This window comes from Vigna radiata, chromosome 6 (assembly GCF_000741045.1).
Source record: "Vigna radiata var. radiata cultivar VC1973A chromosome 6, Vradiata_ver6, whole genome shotgun sequence".
In the NCBI taxonomy this organism is placed as follows: domain Eukaryota; kingdom Viridiplantae; phylum Streptophyta; class Magnoliopsida; order Fabales; family Fabaceae; genus Vigna; species Vigna radiata.
In genome coordinates, this window is record NC_028356.1 from 32232331 (window position 1) to 32244677 (window position 12347).

The window sequence follows — 12347 nt, forward strand, 5'->3', positions numbered from 1 at the left end:
TAATTATATATAAGAATAAATGTCTTGTATACAAGGGGAAGTAGTCTCCACCCATATTTCGCCACACAACACCACAACCTTCACAATTCACCACAAAACCATTAACATTTTCCGTTTTCATTCCAACCTTTTACCTCGCTAATCCCCGCCAAACCAATTAATCCATCAATTAATCACAACATTAAATCATTAATCAGTGGCCGGAATATTCCACCGGCGGAGACGGCGGCAACCGGGAGCTGAAGTTTCTGAAGGGAAACTCTTCGGGGCTTTCGCTCTCGAAGTTGAGGGCGTAGCTGGAAGGGTCGTAGCTAAAGTCCGCGGACTGTGACTGGCGGTTATGGAGGATCTTCCGACTCATGCGGGACTTCAGACTCCGTCCCCTGACACGTGAATGCGGGTCATTCCCGAAATCAGTGGTTGTGGGTGACTTTAGTTTGAACCACGAAAAAGATGAGGTGGAGCCAGCCGGAGAAATTGGCGTCCTAGGTATATGAAATTTGCTGTAAAACCCTTCTCCGTGTTCTAGGGAATCATTGTGCGATGTTCCTGAGAAACAACACATGGAAGATTTTAACTTTTCCCTCAGAGAATGTTGGCGGTTAATTCCACTTTGCATTATGATTGTTGCTTTGTTAACAATAACAATAGCAACAAGATTATGATGAAACACAGATTGAAGATAGTTTTTTTTTTAAGAAAAGGGAAATTGTTTTTGGTTTTTGCTTTTGGAAGGGAAAGAGGTATATATGTTGTGGGGGGTTTTGATTTTTGAGATTGTTTGGGTATATATATCTTTGGAATTGTTTGTGTTCGGAAACTCCGAAGAATCCGTGGGATGAACGTGGTTCCTATTTTTTTTGTTCTCTTCTTTTATTTTTCTCCTATGTTTAGTAAATGTGTGCCAATTTATGCCCTCACGATTTTTTTCGTAAAACTAGAAGATGTGGTTTTGAGTTTCTGTTCAATAATCAATGGGGATGAGATCCTTAAGCTGGTTAAAGATTTCGTTGTATCTTAACAGCTCTTTTCTGTTTTTCTTTTTTTACTTTCTCATTAACTCTCTCCTACTGTCCTTTCTTCTATCACTCTAACTATAAGCTTCAATTTTACATTAAATCTAATTTTTAGTTAAAAAGTACTGTTAAATATGTTTTTAATCCTTATACTTTGTGACGAGTTTGGTTTTAGTTCTTCTTTTAAATTAAGATACAATTTAGTTCTTCAACCTTAGAAAATTTTGGTTTTAGTCATTTTTATCAATTTTTTTTAACTTTATTTGTTGTTTAACGTGTTTGAAACAATAAATAAAGTTAAAAATTTGATAAAAAGACCTAAACCAGAGTTTTCTAAAGTTGAAGGACTAAACTGTACTTTGAAAGAAGGACTAAAATAAAAATCGTCCCAAAATATAAGGACTAAAAACATATTTAACCCTTATTTTTTTATATAAATTATATTAAAGTAATCGTTTTTCTAAAAAAATTCTTGTTTTATGTTTATAATTTTTATTCTTTGTAAATAAATTGAATGAAACAAAAAATGTCATTCATGTAATTTAATTACGTAGTTAGGTAGCCTAAAACCAAACGTTAGATTCATCGTTACAACTTGCAAAAGATTTGACTTCGGTACATTTTTTCTAATGCTTCTCTCTCTCAAACATAAATAACTTCTCCGAAATCACTTTTTTTGGTGATATTTTGAGAAACAATAAAGAGAATTAACAAAAAGGTATATGATTAAGAGAAAAAAAAAAAGCAAAGTAATGTAAATTAGAAATTAATTTATTTTTACTTGCATAATATAAATTAATAATTTTATATTTATTTTTACTAACATTATATATCATCCTATTGATTTGACTTATACTAATATATCTCTTGGGTGTGATTCATAATGATCTTGATAATTCCGAGTTATTTATGGTTTACTTGAACGTATTTTTCAGTAAGAAAATCTAGAAATGAATATATAAAGTTAACTTCTTTATAGATAAAATTTAATTCATTCATAAGATCGTTTATAAAATTTATTTATATAAAGTTTTCAAATTTTTTATTTTTAATTTGAGCATAAATTAATTTATATTTATAATTTTTTAAAATATAATTTTTTATTTTATAGTTTCTCTGATATGATATAATTTGTATCCTATATTAGAGAAGTTTTCATATAATATATTTCTTAATTAATTGTATGTATTGAAGTATCATTTCTACTATTAAATAAAAATTAAACAAATAAAAAAAAGAATAATTTGATGTGTAAATTTTAGCTAGTTCTGGCATGTTGACACATTTATTTTTTTTAATGTGTTATAGCAATGTAGGTTTGGACTTGGCTACAAGAACTTTTTCAATATCTTCATATTCAATCTACTTCGTCTATTATTCAGTTTTTAAACCATCAAAATAGTCCTTCGCTTAAAGTGTCTATTATTATTGTATGAGATTCGGATGATTTGATGTATGAGAAACTAATACAAATTTCAATCTTCCATTAATTTTAGTATGACAATATGTAAAATTAAAAAATTAATTAGATTGGTTGGTAATAATTCCAAAAAGACCATAAATACTAGACATGGTAAGATTTCTATTTTGAAGGCCTAATTGGATAATGGTAAACATTGATGGAGTTATCCAAAACTTCCTGCTCTAACTACTTATGGTGCTATTTTTAAAGAAACAAAGATGAATATATCGAGAGTTATATATATATATATATATATATATATATATATATATATATATATATATATATATATATATATATATATATTTATACAGAACTTATTGGAATCATCTATGTATTGAAATAAGTTTGGACTATGAATTTTATGAGAATTTAAGTGAAATGTGAATATGATTACAAATTCATTTCAATGTTATACTGTTAAAAAGCTAAAATTGAAAATTGTAACCTATTATACATAATAGGCTGTCTATAAGTAAAAAAATAAAATTAAAAATTACATAATAAACTATATTGAATGAAAAAGGCATATCTTATTTATAACTATAGGATATAATTATTAAAAAGTTATAGTTTATTCATAAAATACAATTTTATCATAAATAAGCATTAGCTATTTATCATGAAAAATTATGAGTAAACGAAAGAAAAAATTATCATGAAATTGGAAAATACATTTTGTACAAGGAAGAAAATCTCGTCAGACATAGAAATAAACATCAGCCCTAAAAGCTTGGAGAAAAAAACTTTCTTCACTCTTTTGGTACTTTTTGGTCAATGTGGCATTATCGATTTTTGGGTTTCTTTATCTCGGTCAAAGCTCCTTATCCACATTTTATTTCTTTTACTTTTATTTTTTAAAAATTTAAAAACTAATCAGTTTTACCGACAGTTAATATCTTCGGAAACAACCATAAATTGTCAGTAATATGATATTACCGACGGTTTATCGACAATAAAAAAACCCTTAATAATTTGTTCGTTGTTAATATTTATTGACGGCTTCTGCCCTTCGGTAAGTCTTCGGTAATTACCGAGGGACATGAACCTTCGGTAATTACCGAGGGTCAGATGCCTTCGATAAAATTAATGTTATTTTAAAAATAATGAGACTCAATTATTTTAATATTAAATAGTCTTAATATAAATAGTTTTTTTGCATTCGAGTTTTATTATTTTTAAAAATACATAATTGTTTTAGAAACCACTTTTCTATAATTTTCTGATTTTGTTTTTCTACTATATTCATTTGTTTCAAGATAAAAATAAATAAATCATTTAAACGATCACAGCAACAAAATCTTCAAGTTTATTCGATCAGTTTCTTCAAAAGAGTAAGTTAGTTTTTATTTCTTTTTTTTTTTTGTCTGTCACGTTTCCTTTACATGTGAATTGTAATATTTTTTCATGTGTCATCTGAGTCTTCTATAAAACTTATTGTTAATCAGTTAATCAGTAGTTCTAATAGTATGCCTTGATCATGATTCTGTGGTTTATAGGTGCAGATGGAATTCCTTGAGTTGGTGAAGTCGTCGTAGCTCTTGTATAGCAGTTGGGTCTTCTATAAGGTAAGCGAAACTAACTGTCGAGTGTTGTTGTTGTTAATATTTTGTTAACTTATATTGCATGCTTGATTTGATTATAAATTTATAAATTGTTATGTGAAGTTGCTGATGTGAATTATGTTGAATGTGTGTTTGTTATGTTCTAGAATTCGTGGTATAACATGTTAAATTATATGATAATTGCTTGTTGAATGATTTTAAGATTGGTGGTATGAGTTTGTGCAAATTAGGACTTGGTTAACTACTAGTCTTGCTTGGTTTTGGTTTAAAAGTGATGATTTTACAGGTGAATTTCGGTAAGGAGTGTTCTTTGAGTGAATTGAATGTTAATGGTCTTTCTAAGTGGTATTTAACTTAGGTAGATTCTTAGTTCATTAAAATGTGGTGTGTGATATGTGAAATATGGATATATGAGTTTTGAACTGTTAGTTTGGTCTTGTTCTTGGACAATTGAGCAAGTTTGTAACGCTCCAAATTTCAGGATGTCACACGTTATTCAAAAAATCGATAAATTTCAAAACTTTATCATAGCACAGAAACATATTTTCAAAAACTTAACATTTAAACGACATAATATATTCAAAACACAATAGTTCAAAAACACTGGTCTAATTAAATAACGAAGGAAATAAAATAACTTCAATTACATTGTCTTAAAGTTCAAACATAATGACTTTGAATAAAAATCTCAAGTTTGTCCCTCGTCATCTCTCGAATCTATCATGTCTCAACACCATCTGCAACATCATATGTTCACATATAACACATTATACAATCATCGCTGATAATATCATTCACAACGCACAAACACAAACACGTATGAGGTCAGTTACCGATAAAACAATCGTAATAATAATAAAATATAATCACATTGAATATAGCAACCATAAACCATTAATAAAAACAAGATTCTTAATCCTCTAACATCACAACTTAATCATAATGAATTACTCAATTCTCGATCATTGATCTTCAATCATCGATCCTTGACCTTTGAACCTTGATGTCATCATTAACATCTCACACATAGACCCTTGGTCTAACCACTCATTAGCGCATAAGCTAACTACTTACTATAACCATTATAGTGACACCGCTATAAACATGGCATGACCTAGAGCATCTCAAATACCATGATCATTACTATAGATACACCACCATCATGACTATCCTAGTCATGAACAACACCATGAGCATCATAGTACCATAACACCATAGTGGAAAGAATCGGTCTCACTCTTGTACCTTACCTCACCCGTTTGTAGCTTCTCCTACAGACCAATCTATAGCTTCCCCTATAGATATGCTCGAGTAGTCCCACAATCCAGTTAAGGAACATGTAGTCTTACCACACAAGGACAAGGAACACACCATCACCCCTACACAAGGAAGGTTGAATACCCGAACAACCTTTCCGATGCACACAAGGCAAAAGGAAGAACATATCCACAGATAGCACCAAGATTTACTAAGCATAACCAATAGACTTATCCTCCACTCTCATGGTCATCAATCACATACTTAGGTACACCCTAACACACTCATTCATGCTTCAATCTCAACCACAAGTCAAAATTGACCCTAAACACAACCATTAATCTCATTCTCTGATTATCATCACATTTCACAGCTCCTCAAGCTTGGTCCACGTTCATTCTTCATCAAAACCCACTATTTTCAATAAAAATACTCTGGGATAATCAATTATCATAAGTGAAAATCGGTTATTCCCAAAACATACACATGTACACAAAATATCTTGTGACTTAAGATAATCAATTATCTTAGTAGTTCTGTACACCAAATCACCATAATTCATCACACATGAAGGTATAATCGATTATCATCCCAATAATCTATCATTCCCAAAACTCAACTCATAACCAATGCGCAAATTATCGATTATAACTAATGATAATCGATTATTGTCAAATCGAAACACATCTTGGATAAAACTCAAGTCTGCAAACACACATGCAACAACCCTAAATCATGAGGGAACTCCCCTAAAACCTCATGCATGCATTCAAGCCTTACATACCCTTATGAACAGACCCTAATACATACATTACATCACTTGAATCATCCAAAACTCATCATTATGAAAATTATAACCCCAACAAACCCAATATTTTGCATATGATTATCATACCATCTTTATAACATATATTTACATGATAAAACCCCAATTATCATAACTTTGTTCCCCCTTAGCATCAAACCCTATTATGGGATAACCCAACAAAACCATACATACATTCATAGGAAAAACCCAACACAACCATGATATAACCCTATCACCATGCAAAACATATTCTCATACATCTACATGCATCAAAACAACATTACCTTTCAAGATAATCGAAAGCAAACCTTATTCATCATACAAACAAATAAGAAAAAAAAATAGTAAGCTTGCTCATACCATGACCAATAGGGCTTTATCTATACTCCAAAACCCCACAAATCCTCCCTTGCATTAAGGTTTTCTACAGTTCTTGTTATTTCCTCCTAGAAAATGTCTCTTCTCCCCTTTCTCTCTCTCAATTTCATTTTTAGAATTAGGGTAACAATGTACAAAACTTTTTTACTCTTCTCCTTTTTATTTTCCTCTATTCTATCTTTGTCTTTTTTTATTAAAATAAACTCTCTCACTTAATTTATAAAACCACCAAGATTTCTTCTCTTATTTTCTCTTAACCACTTTTTAAAATATCATCAACTACTAAATCTTGTAAGATTCACATAATTACCCTTTAAAGTTTTAGATTTTATTTCATTCTTTTACTTTCCACACCCCTTATATTAATTTTCACACCAATTAATAAAGGTAAAAGACCATTTTGCCCTTGGTCCAAAAACACAATTAAAATCTAAGTTTCTCTTAAACTCTTCTCCTTAAGAATTGAACCCACATCCATTCCATCCTAAACAATATTCCTACCAAAAAACCAATACATCATATTGGTAATATCACACACACACATCACCAATTTAATAACTTATCAATCATATGTTGCACTTTATCAATAATAACCTTAAATAATCAACATAACAATTATAATTCTCAAAAACCTCTAAGTATGAAACACCAATTATCAAACAATAATACTTAAGTCTCATAACCACATTATTCCCTAATACTACAATTTTCTCAAGTCTTGCAAAATTGGTATTCAATTTGAGTTATAAAATATTTTTGAAACGATTATATTGTTAAGGATAGCCAACGACGCCAGTTTTACGAGAGGTTTGGCGCTCAGCGGCATAGAGGTGGCACTCAAGCATCAGCTTTGCAAAAAGAATGGTGCTCAGCAGCAAGGATGTGCTGCTTAACACCAAGAGCCTTTGTCAAGCTTCTCTTTTTGCAATTGTTCTTGCTTCTATGTCTTTCAATATTTGATTTGGCACATAAGTTTAATTTTAATGATCTAGATATACCAAGAAGTGGGGATTAGTGATGAAAATTGAATCAATACAACTCAAGGTGTTTCCTACACTCTTTAATGTATGTTTGTTTAAGATGTTATGTACAATATGTGATAAATTATGAATGCCCTATGAATGATAATAGTGTAATTGCTTGTTTGAGTGCATTGGTTATTATGATATGATGTATATTTGTTTATGCTTATAAATATGTTTATGACATATGATAATGGATGTTATGTGTAGTTTTTTACAATTATGAATGCCCTATGAATGATAATGATGAATGTGTATTCAATTTAAGTATGTGGTAAAAGAAATTTCATGGGAAAAATTTTGGTGTTGTGCTTGAGTGTAATGTATTGAAATAAGGGCTCCAAGAATGGGGGAATGTTTATGATGCTCCAATAGCCATCTAACCTCAAGTAGAGATGAGTGATTATGTTGTGAGGAGTAGCAGGATGTTCTTAGCCTAAGATCAGTTTGACCATAGGTATTTGACGGACTAACCTTGTGTGGTAGTTTGGATGGTAGGTTTGTTCACCCATGCACATGTCTCCCATGAGTCTGACATCAATACATGTATTCGGATGATCAAGTCTAGAGAGAAGAATTGTATGACTTATGATTGATTCTTTTATCTATGTTATATGTAAAATTCTATAAATGTGATATATAATTGGTTTTGGTACATTAACTTACCATTTTTTCTCTATGTTTGTTTGTTTTGTTTTCTTATTTGCGATGATTACCTTAATGGTAGAAGCAGAGGAGGATGTCTCTGGTGAGCAGGTGCTAAGAGAAGAAGAAGTCGAGGTATAGTGTAAGAAATTTTTGTTAAATTTTCCTCGATTTTTGTAAATATCTTTTATACTCTTCGTTCAGTGTAACACCTCTTAGTAATCGCGATGTATTATATATGTAATTTGCTATTATAAGTTATATATGATTATCTATAATAACATCTTATATTTTTTTTTTTTTGAATTATCTGTTTTATATTATTAAAAATGTACAAATTTAATAATAATAAAATATTATGAAAATTTTGATGTTACGATTTCCAACCTAAACTCTAAACAAAAGTTGAAGGAATAAGCAATGAATAAAATTTTCTATTAGCATAGAACAATAACGGAGAATGTACAAGCTTTTATTATTGCATATTTATTGTATATTACATGTATTTATTACAAATTTTGTCAAAACAAAATTTGATAGAAAGAAAAACTTAAGATAATTATAATTTTTGTTGTAGACATCAGATATCAGATGAAGAAGTGTTAAATTAAAAAGTTGTTAACTACTGTGTTTCTCTTTTAACTTAAATTTGAATTAAAACTGAATTTGTAATTCTAAATTTTATTTGAATTTTGAATTAAATTTCATTAGCAAAGTGTTAACATTAAATTACAATTTTAGTGGCAATCGAATGCCTTATAATTCCAAGTCTTATATCATTTAAAGTACATTTTTCGTCTCAAATTACAATTTAGTTGAAATTAATTATGTATTATATTCAGATGTCATTAAAAAGTGAAATGTGGAGATTACTTTTGGTACATCCAACCTACTGAAAATATAATGTATTTTGAATCTGAAAATTTATTTTACAATACATAATCCAAAATTATATTCTGAATTTCATAATTCAAAATTGATAATTATATTTGTTGGAGGTTACTTTTATGATGTGTTCGGTTGAGATGATTTGTAGGAGATGATTTGAGAGAGAGTAATTGAATAGATTTGAGAAGATTTGAGGGTAAATTTTTTTGTTGTTTTTTTGGGTGGATTTGTGGATAATTGAGAGTGGATTTGGAAGTAAAGTTTGTCAGAATTAGTTTAGGATTTGATTGATGTGATAGATTTAAAAAAAATTGTTTAATTGGTAGAAATTAAAGATTACCAAAATATCCCTAGTTATTAAAGTAATATAAAATGATATCTGTTAATGTTATATTTAATTGTAAAAATATTTATAAAAAATAAAAAATTTAAAATAATTATTAAAATTAATTTATATGTAAGTCTATGTTTGGTGTTAATGGCTGCTGGCCTTTTTGGAAGCTAATCTTCTCATTTAACTGCTCTTTTTCATTTAACTACTCTTAAAACTAAAGAAACTAAATTAATCTTACATCCAGAAACAATTCCACACCTTTTTATCTTTTTTTTCCCTTAAAATGTTAATTAAATGTTTTTTTTTTTAAAAAAAACAAAGCCTAAATATACGATTTTGCTATTAATACTTATAAAACATTACGAGGATTAACAACAAATAATTAAGTAGTCAAGATAACATGGTCTCAAATATGAGTAGAACTCAAAAAAGAACTACCTGAACATTTGATAAACTGATATGAGAGCTTATATTAAAATTTTCTGTAAAAAGTTATTACAGAGACTAAAACCAAAGTGATTACAGAGACTAAAACTTTCTGCTGAATATTGAGCATGTCCTTGGCCTCGGTCTCTCCTCCATAAGCCCCTCACTCACATACTCATTCAACAACTTCATCTTCTTCTTCTCTAACACCCTCCTCTCAATCTCCTTCTCATCCAACAGCGGCAAGTGCACAATAAACTCCCTCTTCAACCTATCCTCCTCTTTCTCTCTTTGCCTCTCCTCCTCCACCACCTCCTCCTCCTCCCTCAGCATCTCCCTAGCCACCGCCGACACCTCTGCCACCTCCCCACTTTTCACCCCCTTCCTCGCCTCCCTCCTCACTTCATCCAAACACTTCCACTCCTCTACTGCCTCTCGCCGCATCGCCTCCTCCGTCGGGCCCTCCAGCCGCTCCAGCACGCCATCCTCATCATCACAGTAACCGTAATAACTCGCATCAATCCGCTTATAAATGTCATACCGCGTGCGCCGCTTGCGGAGCTTCGGGGGCTTCTCGAAGAGCTCCTTGACGTCGAGAAGCTTCTTCACCGTGCCGCAAAACCGGATGCGATGCCATTAGAACCGAATAAACACACGCAGATTCGAATACAACGTTGGCTTGATCCGGATACACCAACCTTGTAATCGAATACGCCTCATTTGCATTTTCTTCGAAAAGCTGGAACCGGATACGATCTTGTCTGGATCCGAATACACAGCCATGAACATCTCTTCTTCAAGCGCTGCTTCAAGCTTTCGTCATCTTCATCCACTTCCTCCTTGTCATCAAGCGTGTTCTTCCTTGTCCATTAACCACCATCTTCCTCTTCAACTTAATCACACAGCTTCAACCTCCAACAACCACATCAAATTTGAAAGCAGTTCAACTTAATATTATCGTTTATTTATATTATGATATTGTGTTGGAATTTTAAAAATACTAGAGGGTATATAAGGATTTTACTCCTAAATCATGGCAAATCTCTTCGAAATTGCAAGATGGTCTGAATAGTAAAATTCCGCAAATCATCGCTTTTCTATCTTTGCATATCAGCACAAACGAATATGAAAAAATCACATTTCCTTGTTCTCAAATCTGCGTGAACAATTCTTTCTGTTCAAACGAACACAGTATTAGAGATTACCTTAGTTCATGTTAGGAATCTAGACACCTATTTAAGTATTTATTTATTGTTCAATTCAAGTCTTTTTTTTTACGTATTTATCGTTCAATTTTAGAAATAAAATAGAAAAACTGAAACTAAAATGATCATAGAATTTTTTAAAACATATATGAATTATATTATTTTTTTAAAAATAAATTGGGAAAAGATATTGAATGTAAATATTATTAAATGTAAAGATATCCATATAATACGAGAAAAAGACTTTTTAATTATGATTGCATAAATATTTTTAATCTTTCTTTGAAGTGACGTGACAGTATATGTAAGTCAATGGAGCTCATTGTTGAAAAACAAGGATAACAATAATAATCGTATTAAATGATGGTAATGTCACAAATTTTATTACAAAGAAAAAAAAGTTACTTGGTTTTGCCGTTACGCTACCGTAACTTCTTTTTCTTTTTATCTTCATAACAAGGAAAAGTAAAAATAAAAGAAAGTGTAAGAAAAAAAAATTTAAAAAGATAAATAAAAATATGAATAATTTTTGGAAGAAAATAACATGAAAATATAAAAAAACGTCATTTTTAAAAACTAATTAAAATTAAATAGTTACATAATTACGAAGTTATTCATTTAATTAGTATTGATGAAGATGAGAGAATAATTGAAAAATATTAATTCTTTTTATACTTTTGACACATCTCTCTTTATATTTGAGTTGAAAATATAAGATGTTGAATCCAATAAAAGAATATACATTTCTTTATTACCGAATGGGAAATGATTCTCTTTATTTGTTTTCCAACATTTTTCACTTTATATTTTCCCTAAAAACCAACGAGCTTAAATAAATAACAGGTAATCTTAAATATGATTTTTGTAATTTAGAATTAATAGTTTTAAACAAAATGATAAATATTAAAATTGAAAGTTATTATTAACAATATAAATTATAATTTTAAATATTTAGTTATTTATTTATAAAAATTCACATATTTATAAACATCTTTTCTATATTCTCTTTAACTTTTTTGATGTAGAACAAATCTCATTGACTAGGTGGTATAGTTATATCTAAATCAATTATATTCAATTAAAAAAAATTAAAAAGGCTCATATCATTATTCATATATTTAAAGGATTTTTTTACTTGTCACTTTAACATTCCATTTTACTAAATGAAGAGCAAAATCAAAGAAGATAGGTTTCTCAAATTTCATATGATTCCTAACTTTCCAAATATAATGAAAGTGATAAGAATAGAATTTTCAAAAATAAAATAAATAATATCATCAATTAAAGAACAAGGAAACTTACGCTATGTTTGTTTGTTTGGAAAGATTTTATTATTCATGA

At 29.8% G+C, this 12347-nt stretch overlaps 1 protein-coding gene and 1 pseudogene across 1 annotated transcript; both read right to left on the bottom strand.

Annotated features, from left to right (window-relative positions):
• LOC106764537 lies at positions 1–1081 on the bottom strand. The gene has a single exon (XM_014648808.2). The coding sequence runs from the start codon at positions 617–619 to the stop codon at positions 194–196; it is 426 nt and encodes a 141-aa protein (XP_014504294.1). The 5' UTR covers positions 620–1081; the 3' UTR covers positions 1–193.
• Positions 1082–9839: 8758 nt separating this feature from the next.
• Positions 9840–10584, bottom strand: LOC106763715 (annotated as a pseudogene).
• Positions 10585–12347: the final 1763 nt, after the last annotated feature.